Genomic DNA, 26,449 nt, shown 5'->3' on the forward strand with positions numbered 1-26,449 from the left:
ATACCCCACAAAGTGTTATAATACTTTGGGTCCCAAAAGTTGGATATTAGTTTTTCCAGGGCACTTGCTGACGAATACTTCTCCATAAGCTTTTTTGGGAAGTCTGCCCTAGATGAAAAATTCTCTATGTTCACTCTGCCCCACTCGAAGCTTCTCCTAAAAGGTACCCCACTGCAAATTAAATCTTTTTTGAGTCTTCCCAAGTCTTGGGCAAGGCTTGATTGAACCTTTTCAAAAAATGAGTTGGATGTACTTCCCCATCTGGCTTAAACTTAGGGAACTGTCTAGATAACCCTGAATTTGGTCCCCATTGTAAATCTGTCATTACTTAACTAGTTAATACTATGTTGGGAGAAGTCACTCTATTATCTATTTTGTCCTGCATCAGTTTGAATTCTTTCCACAGTTCTTCTACATTTCACTTGGTATTACTAAGTTCAGAAGATAAAATTGGCAACTTTTCTGCTATCATCTCTTCTACTTGTTTCTCCAGACTGTTTATATTTATTGTTTGTGATGTTGTAATCTCTGCTTTACCGCATCAAATGTAACATTACATATACTTTGAAATGATCCTAATTTTTCACTGAATTCAGATTCTACATTATTACATTTATCTTCAATATCAAATTCTAGTTTTTTAGCTAAGTCCTGAAATTGGTTACTCTGGGTCTGACTAAAGTCAGTGAACAGTTGGTTTACATGGATTGTCAGGGAATTACTGAATTCATTCCTTAAATCTAATTGCAAACTCTCCACTTTATCATTTAAGACACTGAACTTAGCATTTAAAACCTCACCCTGTGCTTATAGTTTTTCACTTAAAGATGCACTTAGTACCTTTCTTATAGCAGGTGAATCTGCCTTCTGTTCATCTAATCTATCATTTAACTGTGTATTTACCGAATCTAACTTAAGACTTAGCTCTTTCTTAAAGTAGCTGAATTTGCACTCTGTGCATCTAATTTTTCACTTAAAGTTGCAATTTCAGAATTTGCAGCTGCACTTTGGTCATCTAATCTAGCATTTAGTTGAGTATTCACTGAGTCTAATTTAAGACATAGTGCTTTAATTAAATTTGCTACCTCAATCCAGTCTGGCATTTCTTTTGTCACTGTCATGGCCATGGCTGGTTCTGATGTTTCCCCAGTTTTTTGAGTATTATCCATATTTTTCTTATTTTTAGATCCATTTATCATTTTAAAAAAATCACATCTGAGTATAATAACTATACTACCAGTCTATTATTGAACAGCGTCCTAAACTTCATACTCAATTAATTGTCTTTCACTCACCCAGCTTAGAGTTTTAGGCTGCATCGGTGAGCAGGTGTGGAATTTGCACAGGTCAACAGCACAGGTGCCGGCAGCATCAAAGGTTGGTTTCAGTGTTGGTGTTGGTGAACAGATTTGTAGTCAGCAGCGGTGAGCAGCAGCTGGTGTCGGCATAGGCTGCTGGTTACAGGGTCCATGCCCCCACAATGTGAGTGAGGGCTGCTTACTCTCCACACTGAATCTTCGTTGTCGAATAGATCTCGTCGTAACTCTTCTTAGTCTAAACTGTTTGAGATTTTCCTTGTGTCCTTTCTTGTATGGTATTTATTAATTTTCACCCCTTTTTACCGTTTATGCAGAACCAACTCTGCGAAACAATTTCCCTGTTTGGTTACCATTTGTTGCTATGGCAACTCACATCTTTTTATCTTGATTTCATTTGAAAATTCCTCTTTCTTTGAGTCCTGATCTTGTCAGTCACCACATTCTAATGGTTTCTGACAATAGAATCTGTGGAGCAAATATACAAACTTTATGTTTTCACCAATTAATGATGTATTAGATTATAGAGAATAACATTCTCGCATTTCACATGTAAATATTTCTGTCTTCTCGTATTTCACTCATATTTCGAGCTTTTAACCACCAGCAATTCAAAAACAACCAAATAATTCATAGATGTCCCATTTGTCTTGCTTCGTTCAGAGATAAGACATCAAGTAAGTTAAAAGTCTATAGTCAAAAGTTCATTTCCCCCCAACAATCACATTCACTAACACAGCACAGAATAGCATTTAATTACTCTGTGTCCTCTCACACTGTATCTGTGGCTCTTGTGCCAAACACTTGTCGGCGTCGTTCGACTGCCCCGCTTATCGTCTTCTCATTACAAACTTACAACCTGCACACAGAAACCAGTGGTGCAGTAGATATGTTTCCACTCTCTTACTTACTTTTAAAATGTCGGGTGTTCAAGGCAGTGGAAGGCTGATTGTCTGTAGAATTTATACCGAAATTCTCTAGTCACTACAAAACGTGGTATGAATTTTGCCCTGAAACGATGCATCTCAAGGTTTTCACTCAAAACTTGATGGCATGATGCTATGCTGATGTTCACCTTCTCAGCAACTTCCCAAACAGGTAAAGAATGTTTCCTGCAAATCACAACATGAACACTATCCACATGGCTATCATCTGTTGATGTGGAAAGATGTGCAGACTTGGACTCATCACAGACCAACATTCTGCCCTGATGAAAATGTTTAGTCCACTCATACCAGTACATGAGACTCATACAGCCTTCCCTGTATGCCTGGCTAAGCATTTGAAATGTCTCTGTGAAAGTTTTGCCAGGTTTGTAGCAGAATTACTCCACACACATTGTTCTTCAAGCTCCTTCATTGCCCTAAGCAGGTTGTACACACGCTTACTTCAGTTGTTGTGGTTCACTTGCTAATTGTTTGAGCAACATGAGGGAAACCTGGTGCTAGCTGAGCTCTGGAGCTGCAGTGCACTCTATCTTCTGGTTGGTGTGCTATTTCAAAAGTTCAGTTTCTTTTTGAATCCACCTCATAAACCTGACAGTGTATTGAATAATACAGAAATAAATTAAAATGTACATCAAATGTGTTCTGTCTCAGAAGCCATTCAGAATAATGATTGTACCTGTCTTATCGCCAAATATTGGCTATTCCTCATGGGACACCCTACATAAAGACCTGTGCTTCATTTTACATTTATTGTGCACTAGTCTTTTTCTTTAAAAATGTCTTTACAGTGAATGTGTACTATGGAAGGTCCCTCCAATGATAAACTGTTCTACCAAAGACATACCCATCTAGTGTATGCTCAACTATCCTTCGGCCACAGTTCTTCTACATTTTCTTTACAGCCCTAAATGTTATAGGGTCCTCCCTGAGATATTACAATATGACCGAGTGACATATGCTGCACAATAAAATCACAGGGTCACTTTTTGAAACCCCATCATTTTCTCCCGGCGCGAAGGTGCCTACATAACCTTGATCCTATGATTTCACACTTGAGATCAGTGATGACTTGAATAACAAGGCATTGACATGTGCTAAAAAGACTAGAGCTTAGTAGTTTGTGTGAAGTTACTGTGGGTTAATTAAGTGAAATTTGCACCATATTCCACCCAACACCACCATGGACGTGTCATACCATCTGATCCCTTCTCTTGCTGACCGTGTGATAGTGGTCAGAACCAGGACGCCCAGCTTCGAAATCATGTACTTTTCTTATGCGAGCTGAGGGAAACATTTTGGACACACCACTGCTCAGATTGACATGGAAGGCATCTGGAGGTGTCATAAAGGGCATGAATGAAATCACCCATTCACTTGAGGTGTTCATTGTCACACAACTTGCAGTCAAAAATAACAGTTTGCAGTGCAATGTGCAAAGGACATTGTTCTTGACAACTTTTGGCACTGCTCATTCCATCCCACTCTTTGGAGTAAAGGAATGTAGCTTGGCCACAATTTTTGCTCTGAAACACTACAGGGACTGTTCAAATCCATATGATAAAATGTGAATGTGAAACAAAGAAGAAAAGGGTGTTATGCATTTTCATACCTCCATGTTAGCACACATGTGAATAAAAAAAATGCAAAGGGTTCCTGTAAAAAAGCAGAATTTGGCAACACTCACAATGCCATGCTCATGTTCCTAATGGTTACCTTAAAAATGTCTCTGTACGGCCATAAGCATTCAACATTCCTAGATGATGAAGAGGTAGGCAACCTTTTGGCACCTCTCAGGTATCTGGTATGTAGCCAGCAGGTAATGGAGCCACAGGTTAGTGCCATACAGCTGAGGGGTCTCGAAAGGGTTGCTTGTCCCACTGGGAATGAGTGTGTCTGTCCAGAGACATGTTTAAATGCCAAACAAAGCTACATGGGTGTCACCAAGGGTGTTGCCAAACTAGGAGCCTTATGGGACACTTTGCCATTTTTTTTGTACGCTTGCCAATGTTGCACCCTCCCATACAACAGCCAAAGGAGGTCATGAAAAAGGCAGGGAGAAGAAAGCATAAACACCATTTTTACATCAGATAATGTTCAGATTTTGTCAAACGGTTTGTAGTGGTTCCACCATGTATACGTAACAATGGGCATACAAATAATGAAAATCCATCTGTAAAATTCCTGTGCAGTAACAAGGGTAATAAAATGAGATGCTAGTTGATAAATTTATTTAAAAAACTAGTTCTGCCCACCATGTACTTATAAATCTTTCTCATTGAGTTGATCTGCACATCAGTTAGCTAACATACTTTTACAAAATATTATCTGATGACATAATCTTCCAGGATATGTACTTTCACTTATTTGTGTGGCTATGGCACCGTAGCAAAATATGACACAGTTATTCTACAAAAGGGTTAGAGGTAATGGCAGATATGCAGTTTATCTAAAATTTGCATTCAGTGAGCACTACTGTCAACCAACAAATGTAAGAGTAGAAATACAGATACTTTGCACTGACCTTTTATATATTCTACTTACAAATATAAGTTATCATATGTTGTGTGTTCATTCCATTTCTGAAGTTGTATGATAATTTTACAATCCAATAATTTAATTTCTGTTTCAGCTGAAGATGATACTTTTCTGTCTGGATCCCTTTTCCACATATCAGATGCTATAAATGTGCATCCTTTGGCAGGTATAGCATTCCTTTTATTTTAATGCTGCAAAGAAAGCAATAAAATTTGTTGATTTCATTATAATCTACAGAATTTTGTTTCATTAGAGTAGAAGTGTAAAGTATTTAATGAGTAGTAACAAAAACTCTCCTCGTATTAGAAATATTGAGCAGTGGACAGATACGACCACAAAAAGTACAAAAAAATGTGCTGAAGTTCAAAAGCAGAGCTCTTTTGTGACTCCTAGTTGATTTGTATACAGATTGTAGATTACTGAACTATTCCTGTATTTTATGTACATTCTTCTCACAGTTGTGTAACTTTATTTCACCTCACTTTAAAGATTCTGTTGGTTCCACAAATGTGAATTAATAGTTTCATAATGCGCATATCTAAATTACTTGATACTGGTACAATAGACACTTCAAAACTTTGTAATAAAACTACAGCACAAATAGACATCATAATGCAGTTCTGTTACAGAAAAAGTTACTAAAAGTAAAGTGGTTCTGTCAAATAATCAGTCCATCTACCAAATAATACAATAATACGTAAAGCATAGATCACCATTCACCGTATTTTTATTGAGGAGGCATTGAGTCTCTCTCTCTCTCTCTCTCTCTCTCTCTCTCTCTCTCTCTCTCTCTCTCTCTCTCTCTCACACACACACACACACACACACACACACACACACACACACACACACAAGCACGACCACTGTCTCTAAATGCTAAGACCCAACTCTGCATCTGACGTAAGCAGCAATCTAGCTGTGGTGGAGATAGAGGGCAAGGAGGAGGTATGAGCTGGAGAAGGGGAGGGATAACAGGGAATTTCAAGTTTCAGTGTAGAATGGGAGATAATCAAAACCCTGATGCAGAATGTGATTCGGCTATTCCACTTCTGCATGGTACTAAGTACCAAGAGGAGTGCTCCTTTGTGCCCAGACTGTGGGTCTGTGGGGATGGTAGGTGTCTGGTGAGACAAGGCACAGGAGATCTATCTCTGGACACTATTGGGAGGTTAATTACAGCCTGTGAAGGCCTAAATGAGACCCTTGGCACATTTGGAGCTTGTCACTACATATGTGGCAATTGTGGGTAACCAGGCTGTTGGGAAGGAACTTCTTGCCATAGAATGGATGGCAGCTGTTGAAGTGGAGGAAAGATGGTTAGTTGTTTTGATGTGGACAGAGATAGTGATGTAGGTGTCTGGCAGCTTGAATCACCATCTCCAGACTTTGGCCAAGAGACAGCTGGACCACTCACTTGCTGAACATGCCATCCAGCATGGGTGTGCTTCACTTTAGTGAATGCTCGCAACCTGTGCCATTTGAATGCTTTCCGTCAATACCAGCTTTACTCAGTTGCACATATTGGAACTCTTCCTGCAATATGTACCCTTTGTTCTTGTAACCAACTCGGCATCAGCCTTCTCTAATCCCTGTCCTCCACCTGTGGTTTCCTGTCCCTGCTCCCATTCCAGTACACACATGCCTTCCACCTCACTGCCAGTATAACTGCAGCCCCACCCTACCTGCTCCTTGTACTTTCACATCCCAGACCACAGCTTTCTGATACTGCACTTAGCAGTCCTCTCCTATCCTTACCATGTCCCTGCTGCACTCTCTCCACCAACAGCATTAGCATTTTCCCCCGCCATTACCCTGCCATCCCTCCCTTTCTTTCCCAATGCCTTCTCCTTACCTCACTATGCACGCCAGCTAGATTGCAGCTCACATCAGACACAGTCACAGTTGGGCATGGAGACAATACCCAAGTGTGTGTGAGTTGGAGTAATTGTTGCTGGAATGTGTGAAAGTTCTGCTTCTGAAGAAGGGGTTTGTCTGAAAGTTGAAAAATTTCTAGTACCTTTTCTTTGTGGCTGTCTGGTACTTTGTACCTCCTCTATTGATGAGTAGCAATCTGTCCTTTCCATATTATTGTTTTTCATCCTTGACTTTCTGCTGAGTTATAGAATTTCTGTTAGAGCATGGCCTGTCACCTTATTTTTAAACAGGCTGCCTTGATAGTGTATTATAAATTTTTATTCCCATATACTGTGGAGTTTGTGCATACAATTTCAGTTTGAGTGGGAAACATAAAATTACCTTTCATATCTTGTGTTGTAAGTGTGGCAAAGATGATTTTCTTCAGATGATATTAGCTTGCCATGAAGAATAATTTTAATTACTTAAAATATAGGGAGGGACTGTTAAATATCCAATTTAACCCATACTATGTCTAACAATATTCTTATGCGGTTTTTGTGAACATCCTCAGAATGTTATATCATGCTAATGGCAGATTAAAAATCTTTATTATAAGGTGTTTCTCATGTACTGGTCTTGATATCAATGTAAACTAACTTAATTTATCAATAAACGTGTGTACTGCAGCTTAAATTCTCATACAAATTTAATGCTAGGTATTTGTCCATGTCAGCAACTGATTTTAACCTCCTGGCATTTCAAATGTTTAGTGTTGAATTTTTGTGATGTTCGGTTTCCACTCACTAACTGGAGTCAGCTATCTAGGATATTCCGGGAGTTCACAGTAGCGTTTGATATATTTTCTGTATCATCATTTTCAGTTAATGCAGGTAAATCATCTGCACACAGAACTGATGGAGATAAATCTCTTAGATTTGTACACTGATTTTTCTTTACAATTTGTTCCATTATTAAGCACAATCTCTTATTTAGTATTGTACCCTTCTCTGTAATGAAACTGATCTTCATTCAGTATCTCTCTGATTTTTCTTCTTGTGTTTGAGTGTATTATTCTGGCAGTTTATAAGCATTGCATATCAGACTGATCAATCAGTGGTTTTCACTTTTATCTCCTCTTACCTTCTACAATGGTAATGCTATTTGGAGATCTAGTGATAAGTGATTTATTTCATTAGTTTTTTTTATACCAGCTTAGTAATCTCCATAGGAGGAGTATCTACTTCCTGTTGATGAGGTCATTAGAGATGGAGCACAACATCAGACTGGACATATCCAGAATGGAAATAAGCAGTGTCCTTAACAAAAGTATGTCCAAGAAAAGAAAGGACCCTGTTCTAGATGGTTGGTTGGGGATTTGAACCTTATCCTCACAAATGCAAGACCAGTTTCTCAACAATTGTGCCAACTCACTTGGTTATTATATTTTAAGGTGTGTCATCAACTGCTATTGACTTGTTTTAGGTCAGATGTTACAGTGCTCAATCAAACTCAGAATTCATTACTTGAATGCCTATTTCTCATACTTCTCCTGTCTCCACCTCTCTTACCCTTTAAGGCAGTTCTTCCAGTCATATGGGTCTGAGATGTACTCCTCTTCATACATGTTCTTTCAAACAGTTGAAATCCAGGTTGAAATATCAACTTAATGAAGAGGACAAATTCCCAATCACTGTAAGGAAGACACGCTGAGTTGTGGACAGATACTGTTATACATTGAGCTTTCTTCAGAAAGGAAAACATACACATTCACACAAGCAAGCACATCTCCCGCACAAATGACCATTATCTCCAGCAGCTCCAGCCAGAATGCAAAGGTGTCACATCAAACAGGAGCAGCAATCGGGAGGGGGGTACAGAAGGGGAAGGAATAGAAGGGTGTGGGGGAGGGGAGAGGAGTCAGCACAACCTGACAGCGTATGCAGGGTCTTGATCAGGGCTGGGCAAATACTGTTTTGTGAGCGCGAACACTTGCAGATGCCTTCAAGGCCTGCCTGCAGCTCTCCCTCACTCTGCCAACCAGCAGTACCCCCACCACACCTAGCCACGCACGCTATTGCATGGCACAGAGCCACTTGGTATGTTTACTTCCTGTCTTTTCTACTGTCTGTATAGACATTGTGTTCAGTGTTCATGATAAAACAGAACTAGTGGTTGGAAAATGGCTGAGGAGGAGTTAAAATCATTGAAATGAAAGTCCTTTAAACCTATACTCATTAATCCACAGTGGGAAGAAGAGTATATTTTATTGGAACACAAAGCGGAGCTCAGTGTTTGATTTGCAATGCAGCATTGTCTTCACAGAAGAAGTACAATGTGAAGCAACATTATCAATTGCTTCACGAGAAGTATATAGTCAGTTTGAATAATCAAGAAAGAAAAGCCAAACTTACCAAACTGAAGCAGAAAAAGAAGAAAGACATATGTATACATGTAGATAATTATGACATTGGTTCACATTATTACTGTTATGAATATTATGTAATGTGCATTTTCCATCACTTTTACCTTCTCCAGTATGTATTTACAGGATGAAAACCTCATCATCCACAATGGTGCAGCAATGACAGTAAACTATCATGCAGCTCTTAAAATAGTTAAAACAGCATGGGCCTTCGGCAATGGAGAATTTGTGAAAGACTGTTTTGTTGCTGCCGCAACAATTTTGGGCCCGGCAAGTCTTTTCTGTTTTTGAAACCCTTACTCTTTCACTGAGGACGGTTTGCAGGGGCATTGAAGAAATGACACGCGATGTTGAAGCTCAATTGAGAAATGAGATCAAAGATTTGGTTTTCTTTTCATTAGCATTGGATGAAAGCACTGATTATGTTACAACACAGACTTATGACCAGTCATTGCAGGAGCCCCATCTGTTGCAATCGATGAAAGTTTTTCCCAACATAGCTCGTATTTCTCTATTATATGTTCTATGGCGGAAAATATATCATCGGCCATTGTTGTGTAATGCATTGGTACTAAGCATGAAACCCCCTTGGACATATGTGTGTTCCAGCTGCACTACATACATTAGCTTATCCATACTCAGCGGTGTGCACAAAGTGCTCTCACAGCAGCACAGTTGCCGTCTGTGCAGTGTGCATACCCAAGCGGCCAGTCACATCTCACAGCTGTGCTACCCACACTCACGTGCCCTCACAGCTGCTCAGCATTGCCCTCACGGCTCACGTTGCTCGTGGGCAGCCATGTTGGCAGCTCTTGTGCCCACCTCTGGGCCCAATGGTGGCCAGTCAAAGCTGCCAGGTGCAGTGTCAGTAGGCTGTGGAAGGGGAGGATAAAAAAGACTGGTGGTTGCTTTGACAGAAAGCAGACCACAATGAGTGTTAGGGGATGTGAATTGGGAGGAGGTGACATAACAGAAGTGGTGGAAACTCCTATCTGTGAAGTTCACAAAAGCTGGTGGTGGAGGGGAGGATACAGATGACCCGAGTTGTGAAGGCCAATGAAATCAAGCATGCTATGTTCAGCTGCATGTTGTGCCACAGGGTGGTCCAATTTGCTCTTGGTCACAGTTTGGTGATGGCCATTCATCCTATTGGACAACTGGTTGGTTGTCATATGAATATAGAAAGCTGTGCAATGATTGAAGTGGAGCTGTTATGTGACATGTCTGCTATCACAGGTGGCCCACCCTCAGATTGAGTAATATAAGCTTGTGACAGGACTGGAATAGGTAGTGCTGGGTGGATGGATTGAGTGGGTCTTGCACCTGCATACGCCACAGTGATCTGCCTGCTGTGGCAAGGAGTTAGGATTAGTAGTGGCAATGGTATTGACTAATGTGTTATGGAGGGTTTGTGGGTGATGGAACACTACTTTAGGAGTTATGGAAAGCATCCTGGGTAGAATCTCTCTCATTTGAGAGCATCATAATAGTTACTCAAAGATCTGACAAAGGATGTGGTTCAGTTGCTGCTGCCTGGGGTGTTATTGGGTGATGGGGCATTCTTTTGTAACTGACTCTTGGGTGTGTTGGGAAGTAGGGGGGGGGGGGGGGGGGGGGAGTGGAGATATGATATGAGAAATGTGTTTGCAGGCTAGGTCTCAGAGCTAGTGTAGGCCTGTGAAGGCCTTTGTGAGACTTTCAGCAAGGGAGCTATTGTCAATGTAAATATGATGTCCATGGGTGGCCAGGCTTTATAGAATGGATTTTTTTGTGTGAAAGGGATGGCAGCCACTGAAAAGTAGGTACTATTGCTGGTGGATCGAGTACTCACAGAGGTGTGGATGAACCCATCAGAGAGGAGGAGGAGGACCAGTTGAAGCAAATGGGAGAAAAAGTGGTGAGGTTGTGAAGTAATGAGGATAGAGTGTTTTGGCTCTGAGACTAGATTATGAAGATATCACATCAGTGAACCTTAACCAGACCAGGAGTTTGTGGTTGTGGGAGGCTATGAAGGTTTCCTCTAGATGGACCATAAACTTGTTGGCATGGGAGGGTGCCATGTGGATGCCCATGGCTGTGCTGGGTATGTGTTTGTATACCTTCATTTCAGAGAAGTAGTTGTGCAGTAGGATAAAATTAGCAAGACGTATTAGGAACGAGGTGGTGGGTTCGGAGTCTGAAGGACACTGGGAGAGTTCGTGCTCACTAGCAGCAAGACCATGGGTATGAGGGATGTTGGTGTACATGGAAGTGGTGGCAACAGTGATGATTAGGGATCCAGGAGTTATGGGGTGGGGATGGTGGAGAGTTGGTGAAGAAAGTGGTGGTTGGTATCCTTGATGTATCTTCCATACCAAAAAATTTATCCCATACAACCTGGCCACCTGGGGCCAGATTATTTGCAGTGAAACAAACTTTCTTGCCCAGTATGCTACTGATCTCACAAAGGCCCTTGCAGACAGGCACTAGCCATGAGACATAGTCCACAAATGGATTTATTGTGCCATATGCACACAAACCCCCAATTCTCCCACCACTCCTAAGAGTCATTTATAATTGAGCACCCCCTTTGACACCCCCCGTACCATCCTGGACTAGAGCAACTGAACCACATCCTTCATCAGGGCTTTGATTATATATCATTGTGTTGTGCACTGAAATGAGGGACATCCTACCCAAGATCCTTCCCACCCCTCCTGAAACATTGTTCCTTTGCCCCCAACCTAAACACAATCCTAGTTTATTCCTAAGCCGCTCCCAATCCCAAATCCTTGCCACAGGGATCATATCCCTGTGGAAGACCCAGGCGCACGACCTGCTCAATCTGCCCACTCAGCACTTCTTATTCCAGTTCTGCCAAAGGCTTATCATACCCCATCAGAGGCCAAGCCACCTGTGAAAGCAGCCATGTCATATACCAGCTCTGCTACAGTCATTGCACAGCTTTTTATATTGGTATAATTACCAACCATTTGTCCACTAGGATGAATGGCCACTGCCAAACTGTGTCCAAGAGCAGTGTTGATCATCCTGTGGCACAACATGCAACAGGCCATAACATGCTTGCTCAATTTCAATGGCTGTTTCACAATCCAGGCCACCTGTATCCTCCCTTTAACGCCAACTTTTCTGATCTATGCAGATGTGAGTTATCCTTGCAACACAGTCTCATCCTGTGGTAACATGCTGTCCCTACAACCTCCAACCAAGAGTTTCCACCCTCTGTCCTATCACATGCTCCCAATTCATATTCCCTGACCATCATTGTGCTCTACTCTCTGCCAATGTATTCTCCACCCCTCCCAGCCTGGCCTTTTCTCCCTCTCTGTTCCTCTTCTTTTTCACTCACTATTCCTCACCCCTTCCTCCTCCATAGCCTCTCAATGCTGCATTTTGTAGGCTTGTCCAGCCACAATCTAGCTGCTGCATGCTCTGCCAGGCATAGCTGACTGCTATACTCCACCCATACCTTGCTACCCCTACCCCTGAACTGCTGCTTTCGTTCGATGTGATACCATTGCATTCTGATGAGACCAGCCAGAGATAGCAGTCATGTGTGCATGAGATGTGGTTACTTATGTGAATACATGTGTATGTGTGTGTTTTCATTTATGAAGAAGGCTTTGGCAGAAAACTCATTTTATAGCAGTCCTTTTCTTGTGCCTGTCTGCAACTCAGCATGTCATCTTCACAGTGAGCAGCAATCTATCCTTTCAATAATATTGTCTGTTCTTTCATGTACACTCAAATGAGGTTCCCTGCTTGCTTTTCTGCTCCTTTTCTAAAGTTACAGTAAACGTTTCTATGATGTAACTTACCACTTCCAGCTCCACTCCCTCCAAAACCTTAAAATTCTAACCAACACAATCTGGAACCACCGTTTGGTAAGTTACATCATCTTCGTTTTTAGATATATTTTTCCCACGTGGAATGTTTCCCTCTATTATATTCAAATTATATATTTTGTTATTCGTGGCTTCTGTGCCTCCGCCATAATAGTACCTATGGTGTCCCGTGCTGCCTTAACTACTTCCTTCTGTATTACATTCCACTTACCTTCTGTTGAATTGTACTTGATGTTTGTCCTAAGTCATTGGCAACTAAATTATACAATTTGTTATTCATTGCTTCTGTGCCTCTGCCATAATAGTATATATGGTGTCCTGTTCTGCCTTAACTACTTCCTTCTCTGTTATGTTCCATTTACCTTCTGTTGAATTGTACTTGATGTTTCTCCTAAGTAATTGGCCACTGCCTCATATAGTTTTCATTTTGTCTTGTGTTGCCCTAAACATCCCGTATCAGCTACTCATCACTATAGATCATCTGTGTCTGTAATCATGCCAGAATATTCTTTGCAGTCCATTATTTCACTGATAAAACTTAGCCTGACCATGATTTTGGGATTTTTTGTTCACCTCAACCATATGAATCCTGTCACAAAATTCTTACTATTTTACCATTTATAATGACATCGACATCTGTTACATAATACACTGATGCTATGATTATAACACGGTAATCATGTGACAAGTAATCTTGGCTTGTATTTTCATTTATTTGTATTAATGTCCAACAAATCCAATTTCAACCCCTCAATCTTTTTCAGATTTTACAGTTCCCTTACAACAGGCAAACTTTCAGACATTTCATACTCTGATCTATAAATTTTTAGCCTTATTTCTCCTTCTCTTGGTCATCCTACTGTAGGCCTATTTCATTGTTGTTACCCAGTAAGCCCAGTAATTTGTGTAACCAATCACAGCTCTTAATGTTCCATTAGTTTTATGTTATTTTTATGCTTTTACAAACAGGAATGAACACTCAATCTCAAAAAAAAAAAATAAATAAATAAATAAATAAATATTAGAATGAAGCGGAATGAGCATTTTATGCATTTTTGGAATGACTTTGATTGTGTTTGTCATAAAGATCACTGGAAAAGTTCATATGATTTGACGATAAGAATGTGCTGTTTGCTTTGTTAGATCAGTCAACTACATAGAACAAAAATGTTTTGATACTAGAAGCAAATGAATGTGTAATACTAAGTCCAAAATAGGGGGCACTAACTATAGTGTTAATTAATATTAAATTATTATTATTATTTCTTTCACAATTTTAGTCAATTATCTTGATAGTTAAAATAGACTTTACAGCACATACAGCTCTAGGCAGAAATTATGTACTTAAAAATATTATTTCTTGTTACTCACTAATATGACAAAAGTGGAGATGTTAAGTCACAGGCAGACACAACAAAAACACTGTCGAACAAAGCTTTTGGCCAAACAGGCCTTCATCAGATTAACCAAACAACACACACACACACACACTGGCCTTGGCAGCCAGACACTGTGGTCATGTGTGTGTGAGTGCATTTGTATGACTGAGTGTATGTTGTCTAAGTTTGATGAAGGCCTGTACGACCAAAAGTTTTGTTTATCATTCTTTTTGTTGTGCCTATATTTCATCATGATTTTCCATTGTTTAATATTGCAAAACTTTCCACATATATGTGGTGTCAATTAACATTTAATATTTTATTGTTCTAATTACAAATGCACATTATTGCTCTCTGGTGGAAGTAATAAAACATAACACCCTGACCAAGGCCATATTGATCAGACACTGAAAAAATTAAGTTTCATTTGTTTCACCTAAAAAGCTGTTCCTCACTGTAGTAACAACAAGATAAAACTACTATTGTTTCTGGCTTTCTCCTCTTATTGCTGCTCCACATGTCCATATATACATAAAACTTTTATTTACAACATTTTATGAAATAAAAATGAGCAATTGAAGTGCTTTGTTGTGTTAATACTTATTTATACCTATGTAAAAAAAAAATTATTAAATTTTATGATATAAAAATGAGCAATGGAAGTGCTTTGTTGTGTTATTCTATACAGTCCTCAAGAGAAACCTAGAAATACAGGCTGATTACAAATTATTAAATGATTCTGTATAGTTAAAACACAAAACTGCCACTCTTTTAGAGTGAATACAAGTTTGATGTTTGTGAAAACACAACCATATGAAATTTGCCAGTAGTCTGTAATCATTTTCCATTGTTTCTCTCAGAGAGAGCGTTAAAAAAGTTTAAAATGGACTACAAAATATTTACAAAGTTTGGTTCCCCAGATATTCACGCACAAGAACATAGTACCAAACTCTTTCAGCCTTAATCATTTTACTTTGTGTGAAGCCACTGTCATATAAAACTTTCTGAAAAACATAAGCACCATTTGACTGTACAACTGGTTTTATTCCACAATCTAGATTTTGGCTTTAGGCCATTATCAATTGTTAAAAGTATAAAAATCATTAGACTTGAGTAGAACATAAGTCATCGTCAAAATATATACCTTTGGTTGTATAAACCAATTTTGTCCAAAGTAAATGCAAGAACATTTGTGTAATAGGCTAATTTACTGGCAGTTAACATGACCTCTTCACTTTATATGGTTCTGGAATAAAATAGACGACCAAATCACAAATTTTAAACTTCATTACACTGAGTGACTGCTCAGACACAGTGTAGCAAAGTTTAAAATCTGTGATTTGGTCATTTATTTTATTCCGCAACCATATCAAGTGAAGAAGTTGCGCTAATTTCCAGTAAATTAGTCTATTACACATATGTTCTTACATTTACTTTTGGCAAAATTGGTTTGTATATCCGAAGATTCATATTTTGATGATAACTTGTGTTCTACTCTTGTCTAATGGTTTTTAATACTTGTAACACTTGATAATGGCCTAAGACTACAATCTAGATTGTGGAATAAAACCTGTTATACAGTCAAATGGCAGTTATATCTTTCTAAAGCTTTAACTTTTACCAGTTCAAAAATTCCATTGCACTAGCATAACAAAGATAAACACAGATATGACATACATTTGTAATTTTTCTTTTCTTTGTTAACAGTTGATCCAAAGAAAAATATGAAAGTGAGTACTGAATTTCATGTGGATCTAATCTTCTGTACTCCAGTTCCCTTGTGAAGAATCTTGAGTCAGAGACCCTTTCCAGTGGCTTGGTCAGTAGATCAACTAACTGATTAGTCCTGTCAGAGTGTTCTAATCCAAGTTCCCCATTCAAAAATCTTTCCATGATGTAGAAGTGACAGACATCTATGTGCTTCAATTTTTGATGATACATTGGATTTTTAGACAACTTCACTGTACTTTATTGTCAATTTAGAGTGTAGGATTTTCACTTGTTTTAGTCAATTTATACATTATGCTTTTTAGCAAAACCATCTCCTTTGCTCCTTCATTTGCTGGTATTATTTCTGCTTGCACACTGGAAACTGCTACGGTCTTTTGAAATTGACTGACCCATGATTCAGCTCCATGAGTGAGAGTTGAAACAACAAGTTGTTGAACATCTCAGGCCATTGCCACAAGTTGATCCTTAAAGCGAACTTTCTCATTTTTTACAGTTCTCTTATGTCAGACCCATCAGTTCTGTAAAATATTTGTACCACTGTCCACCTGCTTGACTGAGTATTAATGTGCTTGCCTACCATGTGTTGGGCCCAGGTTCAATTCCTGGCTTGGTTGGAGATTTTCGCCATCAGTGGGCTGGGTGTTGTGTTACCTTATCATTATCTCATCATCACCAACATGCAATTCATCCAATATGGAATCGCCTGAAATTAGACTTGCATCCAGCGGCCAAACTTCCCTGGATGGGGCCTCCTGACCAACAATGTCACATGATCTTCTTTTTCTTCTTCTTCTTCTTCTTCTTCTTCTTCTCTCTCTCTCTCTCTCTCTCTCTCTCTCTCTCTCTCTCCCCCCTCTCTCCTTTCTTTCCCCATCACTTGAACCACCAACTAACAGCCATTAGTCTCTTTCAGGCTCTTCAGTTCTTCATGAATGGCCTCCAGTCACTGATTTTTATTGCTAGACTGCAAACCTTCAGTATACAAATTGTATCATTGTATTTGATTAAAGGAGTTCTAGCCATGTACCCATAATCTCCACTGGTCATCCATTCCAGTTTCTTTATTTCACATTTGTTTCTTTGTTTCTCACTTAATACTTGACTTCCTCTGAAACTTGACATCATATTGACACTACTACTTTGCTTGGATCTCTGTCTTCTTGTTGTGGCTCACATTTTCTGATTACTTTTTCTCATCAGATGCCTGATTAGGTTGACTCCATTAATGGTTTCATCATGAGAAACTTCAAATTCAGTAACATTGGAGCACAGATTACATACAACTTCAGTTTCGAATTTTACTTCATCACTAAATACAATCTTCCTAGGAGATGAAATCCTGACCCTAAATCCATGTCTGTCTTTCACATACCCAACCAGATAGCCCAGCACAGTCTTCTCATCAAACTCTGAATGAAAATTCTTGTACTTTCTTATTACCAAATTTTTTCTCTCTACCTCACCTGAACTGTTTGATACCATGAGCATTTCTCTTAGCTACATTCAAGAACTATTCCAGGATGGTGCTGCCTTCACTCTTCTGCTTCATGAAGGAACAATGGAAAATCCAGGACATAATAATGGTGGTATTAGGAAAAGGATAGATTGCTACTTGCCATATAGCGGAGATGTTGAGTTCCTGACAGGCACAACAAAAAGACTACGAAACACTTAAACTTTTGTACAGAAGGCCTTCTTCTGAAATAGACAACATAAACATGCACATTAACACAAATGCAGCTCACACACATGACCACTGTATCTGTCTGCTGGGACCAGACTTTAGCCCTATCTTTGACGGGGTAGGTGATGCTTGCGACAGGAGTGGAGTTAATGGTTGAGGAGGGTAGGTTGCAGGTAATAGGCTGACAATGTCGGTCTATGAGTACAAGGATACCCCGTTAGCACACAGTAAACAGCCACAATGGGGCATTTTGGGTGGTTGGGTTTATGGACTTTAGGAAGACTGTAGAAGGCAGGAGAGCACGGAGTGGCAGGAGTAAAGAGAGAAAAATACTCTTAGTAGAGTTCTGGGATGGGTGTAAGGATTTGGGGAGTGACTGGAGATTATGCTGAATTTTTGGAATAGGGTCACTGTGACTGGATTTGTAGGTGGAATAATCTGACAGCTGGTGAAATTCTTCTTCTACCAAGCAATCCTTGCAGTTCAAAACAACAGAGGTGGAGACTTTGTCACCATGTAGGATAATAAGGTCAGGATCAGATTTTAGTTAGTAGTTTGCAGTTCTCGCTGTGGATGTAGCATTAGCTTGGATGTTGAGGGATTTGGGGAATGATGGTGAGGTAATGTTTGAATTTAAGAAATTCTGGAAAGTGAACAGGGGGTGATTTGAGGGTGGTAGGTATGAATCACAGTTGGAAGGAGGACTGAACTGAGTGAGGCAGAGTTCAATGTTGGTGTTAGGTTGAGTCTGATTGGTAGGGTTGGTGGAAAAAAGTGTTTCCACTGTAGGGACTGGTAGATGGAGAAAAGGTCTTTAACAAGTTCAGCATGACTGAATTTTGGAATGGGGCAAAATAAGACTGGGGGACGGAGCAGCAGAAGAATTTTACAAGTGGAGAGGAGGTAGTGCAAGGAGGTTTGGGCCTGATTGCCATGGTTTTGCAGGGCCACCTTGGTGAGGGTTAAGAACTGGCAGAATCTGAACAGATGGAGGTCATTTTAAGGAGAGGTTGCAGCTGGAGATGGGTGATTTGATGATAAGGCCATGTGGGCAGTGCCATGTGCCAAGCAACAATTCAGGAACAGTTTGTGGAACTACGTTCTGGCTAGGGATAAGAAAACTTATCTCAACTGACACAGCTGGAAGATGCAAGGTGAAGGATAAAAATGCATAAAGTATGTAAATAGCATAGAAATATGTGCAAAAATATCCACCAAAATACACCAAAACATGTGTGAAAAATCACATAAAGCACTGAACAGATGAAGTATGTGGAAACAAGATGAACCTGAGGGAATAGTCCAATATGGAAGGGTGAAAACACAACAGGACCAAAGATGAAAATAAATAAAAAAAGATTGTAATGTTGATTGCAGCTCTGTGGGTGGATATGTATGGAGAAGGGTAACAGTACATGTGTCTAGACCAGACTAATGCATCCAAAGTGGAATAAGAGAGGAGAAAGAGTGGGGGATGGAGAGAGATCAGTAGAATGAGCTAAAAGTTCATGTGGCATGGGAAGGTAGGGAAAATAACATGTGAAAATATGCGAGAGTGACACTGGAAGAGGACTCCACCAGCTGTAAGATTCGTCCACCTACAAACCCTACCACAGTGACCCTATTCCAAAAATTCAGCATAATCTCCAGTCACTCCCCCAAATCCTTACACACATCCCAGAACTCTACTAAGAGTATCTTTCTCACCTTACTCCTGCCACTCCGTGCACTCCTGCCTTCTACAGTCTTCCTAAAGTCATAAACCCAACCACCCAAGATACCCCATTGTGGCTGTTTACTGTGCGCTAACGACGGTATCCCTGTTCTCATAGACCGACATTGTCAGCCTATTACCTGCAGCCTACCCTCCTCAACCATTAACTCCACTCCTGTCGCAAGCATCACCTACCCCGTCAAAGATAGTGCTACATGTGAAATCAGTCATGTCATCTACAAATTAAACTACAACCACCGTACTTCATTCTACAAAGACATTACAACCAACAAGCTGTTTGTCTGCATGAATGGCCACTGACAAACTGTGGCCAAGGAAAAACTGGACATCCAGTTGCTGAGTACGCTGCCCAACACAGTGTTCTTCATTTTAATGACTGCTTCACAGCCTGTGCTAATTGGATGCTTCCTACCAACACCACCTTTTCCGAATTGCATAGGCAGGAACTCTCCCTGCAATATATCCTACAGTCCTGTGAGCATCATGGCTTCAACCTCATTAATCATTGTCCTTCACCCATGTAGCCCCTTTCCTGTTCCCTCTCCAACACTAAACAGCCCTCTGTCCCATCAATGCACCCACACTGTATTTACTTCTCTCCCCTTTTCTGTGCCACCGCACCCTTCATCTAGCCTCCTGATAGCACCTAGTTGCCCTACCCTCTCTCCATTTCATCCTTGTATGCTCCCACAAACATCACTTTACCATCTCCAACCCGACTCTGATCTCCCTCCCCCTCCCCATCCCAGCCTCCTCCTTACCCCCACCACACATATTACTTCACCCATCATGTGCAGTTGCTCAAGTCTGGCCCAGCAGCCAGAGAGAGTGATCCTGTGTGTGTGAGATGTGTTTGTGTGAATGTGTGTGTGTGTGTGTGTGTGTGTTGTCTATTTCAGAAGAAAGCCTTCCGACCAAAAACTTACATGTTTAACAGACTTTTTGAAGTTAAATTGAAAGAAAACAAGGATATCTGGTCACATGACTATAGGGTAATTTCAACAGCAGCAGCAGAAAATGGTAAAACAGGATTAAGATTCATTATGAAGTGGAAGGTAGAGCAGAGAGTGTACCACAGTAAACAGTTCTGTGATAGGGTTGTTCTTATCAGAATCAACAATGATAGTTCAGGTATACAAGCTGACATCCTAAACTGAATATGAAGAGGTAGAGAATGTATATGAGAATATCAAATGGCTAATGGAGTACATAAAGGGAGATGACAGTGTAATAGTCATGGAGGACTGGAATGTGGTTGTAGGGGAGTTAAAGAAAGAGTTATGGGAGAATATGGGCTTGGTATTGGGAATGAGAGAGGAGAAAGTCTAATTGAGTTCTGTAATAAATTTCATCTGGTAATAGTGAATACTCTGGACAAGAATCACAAGAGGAGGAGGTGTACTTGGAAAAGGCCAGGAGATATGGGAAGATTTGAGTTAGATTACATCATAGTCAGACAGAGATTCTGAAATCAGATTCCCAGGGGCAGATACAGACTCAGATCACAATGTATTAGTGATGAAGAGTAGGCTGAAGTTTAAGAGAGTAGTCAGGAAGAATCAGTATCCATAGAGATGGGATACAGAAGTACTAAGGAATGAAGAGATATGCTTGAAGTTCACTAATGCTATAGATACCACAGTAAGGAGTAGCTCAGTGGGCAGTATAGTTAAAGAGGAACAGATATCTCTAAACAGGGCAATCACAGAAGTTGGAAAGAAAAACATATATACAAAGAAAGTAACTGCAAAGAAACCATGGGTGACATAAGAAATACTTCAGTTGATCGATCTACTAAACAACCATTTAAGAAACACTGCTACTAACCAAAATGGTGTCCAAGTGCAATCAAATGTTGAGGGCATATTCATGCATGTCGGGACATACTCTGTTTGACACAGCAGTGAGGCTGAAATCATTAGTGAATCTCGAAACTTGATTTGTACTGCCAAATCTTTGTATATTAAATCAAGACTGGTAATAAGTGATATTTTGCACAGGATATCAGTGAATGACTTACATAGATAAAATAAACAATGGAATTAAGGACCAGTGTGATAAGCTTCGTGTGGTATTTATAAACCCAAACAAATTTATAAGTAACAAATGTCTGGGTATAGATAGTGTATATTTCAATAGGCTAGGCTCAGTGACTCTTGAGTAAAATGTTTTTGGACATTTGCAAAATCATCAGTAATCAGGGAAACTGATGAAGTATGGAAGGGATAAAACTTCCTGGCAGATTAAAACTGTGTGGCAGACTGAGACTCAAACTCAGTACCTTTGCCTTTCGTGGGCAAGTGCTCTACCAACTGAGCTACCCAAGCACGACTCATGACCTGTCCTCACAGCTTTAATTTTGCCAGTACCTCATCTCCTACCTTCCAAACTTCACAGGGAAGGGATGTTAAAAAAAAGGTGAACTGCAAATAAAAAATATAATTACACTCCAACAAATGATTTACTTAAAAGCATTCAAATGAGCATAAACATTTTCTAATGCATTGGAATATCAATAGTATAGCCTCAGATTTTTGTAACACAAGTTACTCTAAAATTGATGAACTTCAAGTTTTACTTTCAGGATGTTCAAATTTAAAAATTGTGTGTTTAAATGAACATTGGTTGACAAATGAAAGTATAGGGATTCTAAAAAAAAAAATGAACATTTTACAGTTGCCAGAAGTTTTTGTAGAGGTAGCAGATCTCATAGGGGCTGCTACATTATCCCAATTGACTCAATAAATTTTAAAGAGAGAACTGAGTACAATTGTTTGAATGAGGAAGGTAATTTTGAAAGTTGTGCTGTGGAGCTAATTGATTTAAATGCTGTAATTGTATCTCTGTATAGAATTCCTGGAAGTGCTGTAACAAAATTCTTTTTATCCGTATTGCAGTGTTTATTAGAAGGACTTCAGAAAGACAGAAATATAAAAAAACTGTAATTGCAGCAGACTTTACTGTAAATGTATTACATAATAATAATGACACTATACATTTTTGTGACTTAATTCAGAAATATGCTTTCACTTTAAATTTCACTGAATGTACTAGAGGAAATAGCCACTCTGAAACATGTATTGACAATATTCTGACAAATTATCAGTTTGAGGATGGAAGTAAATTCTGTTTAGATTTAGGCATATCAGATCATTCAGCACTGCTCACAGAGCTTCCAAAAATAGGGAAACCAAAATATGTGAAAACATGTTTTATAAGTAACTTTAGCAAAGAGGATGTAAATATATTTTGTAACAAACTAAGAAGTACAAACTGGGCTCTAGATAATAGTGTGTCGAGTGAAAAAATTTCAAAACATTCCTAAACTGTTTCCTAGATGTTTTCAATGAAACTTTTCCCCCCTCAAGCGTGGCGACAAAGAGAGGCCAATAAAATAAATTGGATTACACCAGGATAAAAATTTCTACTTCGAGGAAAAGACAGCTTCACAATGAGTTAAAACATAACAAAAATACTAACTTTGTGGGGTATGTAAAGAAATATAAGAATACTCTCAAAAAAGTTGTACAGGCAGCAATAAATTGGCTAACAACCAGAATATTAGTAAACAAGAAAATAAATCAAAGGCAATTTGTGGTGTCATCAAATCTCAGTTGGGAGTAAAGAACAAGTGCCAAGAAATTGTCCAAATAAAAATTAAAAATGATATAACTATAGATCCTTTTCAAATGTCAAACTGTTTCAATGATTTCTTCATAACTGTGGCAAAATCCGAAGTAGATATCACAGTACACCATGACAAGGTATATGTCAACTTTGTAAATATAAAACAAAATGCAAGGTTTAAAACATTCAAAAGAATTATCCCAAAAAATGCAGAAGCTGCTATAGTGTCTTTAAAAAACAAGAAATCAGCTGGGTGGGATGAAATTCAAACCACTGTAGTCAAGGCTGTTTATAACATCATTTCTCATCCATTAGCTAAAATTATAAATCAGTCATTTAAGGAAGACTATTCCCTGGATGTGTTAAAATATGCTGAAATAAGACTATTGTTCAAGAAAGGCCCACCAGATGACTTGGGAAATAACTGCCCTGTTTCCCTGCTGCCAGTTTTTGCTAAGGTGATAGAAAGGATTGTTGCAAAACATCTTAAAAACTTTCTTCTAGAAAACGATATTATAGTTAAAAATGAATTTGGATTTCAAAAGGTAAAAATACAATAAATGCTATCAGGGAATTCAATGAAACGATAAACTCTGCTTTAGATAAGGGCGAAGAGGTCACAGGTATTTTTTGTGATTTGACCAAAGCTTTTGACTTGGTCAGTCACTTACTACTTCTACACAAGTTAGAGAGATATGGGATTGTGGACAGGGCATTGCAGTGGTTCAAATCTTATTTGTCAGAAAGGAAACAGCGTTATTCTAAATTCAAGTGGAAAAAAAGCATTCTCGGGCTGGAAAGAGATTTGTACATGGGTCCCACAGGGCTCATTTTTAGGGCCTTATCATTTTCTGCTGTACATGATTTACCTTTTAAGCATTGATGTTCACTCCATTTTATTTACAGATTACACATCAGTTTTAATTGAAAATGACAATTCAGCTCACATACTGTGGAAAAAATAATGGGAAACCTAGAACTACAGTTTCAGCATAATGGATTAAAACTCAATGACACAAAAACACAATTAGTGCAGTTCAGTGCTAAAACAACATCAGCATCTCTCATAAAAATAGTGCACTGCAATCAGTAAATGACTGAAGGAAGATATGTAAAATTTCTAGGTCTAAATCTTGACAAAAATTTAAATTGGAAGGCACATGTAGACTACTTAGCAAACAAACTAAACATCCTAAACAGTCTTATCTGGTTCCACTCTTGTGGACACCAGGAAGATAGTTTACCACAGCTAGTTTGAGACTATAATTGATACAGAATATTTTTCTGGGGAAACTCAATGAACAGCCTGGGATTACTTACTCTTCAAAAGAGAATCATAAGAAACGTGTTTAGTCCAAAGAAAAAGAACATCATATCACCCATTATTTAAAAAATTAAAAATACTAACCATTCTTTCTCTATACATCTATGAATTTTTTATTTTCATATATGAAAATCGAAACTCACTTCACAATTTTCATTTCAACCACAATTACAGTACTCATCACAGACACAGTTTCAAACTTCACTCTCATAATTTAAAACTTTATGCTCAAACACCATTGTACATGGGATTAAAAATTTACAATAAATTAAATGAGACAAATCTGTTAAATATGGAGTTTGATCCGCTAAAAAGATAGTTATTTAATACTCTATTGGAAAAATGTTATTATTCAATTGAAGAATTCATGCAGGAAACTTTGGCATTTTGAAAAGAAAAGAAACAATAATGATTATGTATTGTACAATAAGTTGTAAGTATATTGTATAAATTGTATTGAAAGCTGCAAAATGACCATAAGTGTTATATATATTCTTGTAAATCATTCATGTCTAAAAATTCAGAAATGCCTGCCTAAATATGTTAATTATTATAACCTTATTTTTTAAAAAGTGATTTGACATGTCTCTAGTACAAAAATCTTGGATTTGTCACTGTACACTATGAGACGAATAAACTACATTCTACATGTTCAGGAATACAGAAATACAAGTCACTGAGGAATGGAATACATTATGTTATCAAAAGTATCTGGACACTCAGTTGAAAATTACTTACAAATTTGTAGCGCTCTCCATTGGTTATGCTGGAACTTAGTATGTTGTTGGCCCACCCTTAGCCCTGATGACAGTTTCCACTCTCGCAGGCATACATTCAGTCAAGTGCCGGAAGGTTTCTTGGGATATGGCACCCCATTCTTGATGGAGTGCTGCACTGAGGAGAGGTATCATCGATGATGGTCGGTGAGCCCTGCCACCAAGTCAGCATTCCAAAAGTGTTCTATAGAATTCACGTCAGGACTCTCTGCAGGCCAGTCCATTACAGGGATGTTATTATCATGTAACCACTCCACCACAGGCCATGCATTATGAACAGGTGCTCAATTGTGTTGAAAGATGCAATCGCCATCCCTGAATTTCTCTTCAACAGTGGGAAGCAAGAAGGTGCTTAAAACATCAATGTAGACCTGTGCTGGGATAGTGCCATGCAAAACAACAAGGGGTGCTAGCCCCCTACCTGAAAAACATGACCACACCATAACACCACTGCCTCCGAATTTTACTGTTGGCACTACACACACTGGCAGATGACATTCACTTGGCATTCACCTTACCCACACCCTGCCATTGGATCACCATATTGTGTACTGTGGTTCATCACACCACACAACACTTTTCCACTGTTCAGTCATTCAATGTTTATGCTCCTTACAGCAAGAGAGGCATCATTTAGGATTTACCGGTGTGATGTGTGGTTTATGAGCAGCCATTTGACCATAAAATACAAATTTTCTCACTTCCTGCCTAACTGTACTTGCAGTGAATCCTGATGCAGTTTGGAAATTCTGTGTGATGGTCTGGATAGATGTCTGCGTGTTACACATTTCGACCCTCTTCAACTGTTGGCGGTCTCTGTCAGTCAACAGACAAGGTCGGCTTGTATGCTTTTGTGCTGTATGTGTTCCTTCATGTTTCCACTTTACTATCACATCGGAAGGAGTGGACCTCTAGGGATGTTTAAGAGTGTTGAAATCTCGCATACAGACGTATGACACAAGTGACACCCAATCAGCTGACTACGTACAAAGTCTGTGAGTTCCGTGGAGTGACCCATTCTACTCTCTCACAATGTATAATGACTACTGAGATCGCTGATACAGAGTAGCTGGCAGTAGGTGACAGCACAATGCACCTGATATGACAAATGTATGTTTTTGGATGTGTCCAGATACTTTTGATCACATAGTGTTCATTGGAAGTTTAGGGAAGCTAAGAAGAAATGGCTGCATGAAAAATGTGAAGAAATCAAAAAAGAAATGATTGCCAGAAGGACTGACTGACCCGTTTAAGAAAGTCTAAACAACCTT

The 26,449-nt window shown here is 39.2% G+C and overlaps 1 protein-coding gene across 1 annotated transcript in view; it reads left to right on the forward strand.

The window, feature by feature from the left end:
* LOC126282225 (tubulin polyglutamylase ttll6-like) overlaps positions 1–26,449 on the forward strand; it is a 395,080-nt gene that overhangs the window by 325,484 nt on the left and 43,147 nt on the right. The window contains exon 16 of the mRNA XM_049981790.1: positions 4,893–4,964. Within this exon, the coding sequence (XP_049837747.1) occupies positions 4,893–4,964 (72 nt within the window). The remainder of the gene's footprint in view (positions 1–4,892; positions 4,965–26,449) is intronic.

This window comes from Schistocerca gregaria, chromosome 7 (assembly GCF_023897955.1).
Source record: "Schistocerca gregaria isolate iqSchGreg1 chromosome 7, iqSchGreg1.2, whole genome shotgun sequence".
In the NCBI taxonomy this organism is placed as follows: Eukaryota; Metazoa; Arthropoda; class Insecta; order Orthoptera; family Acrididae; genus Schistocerca; species Schistocerca gregaria.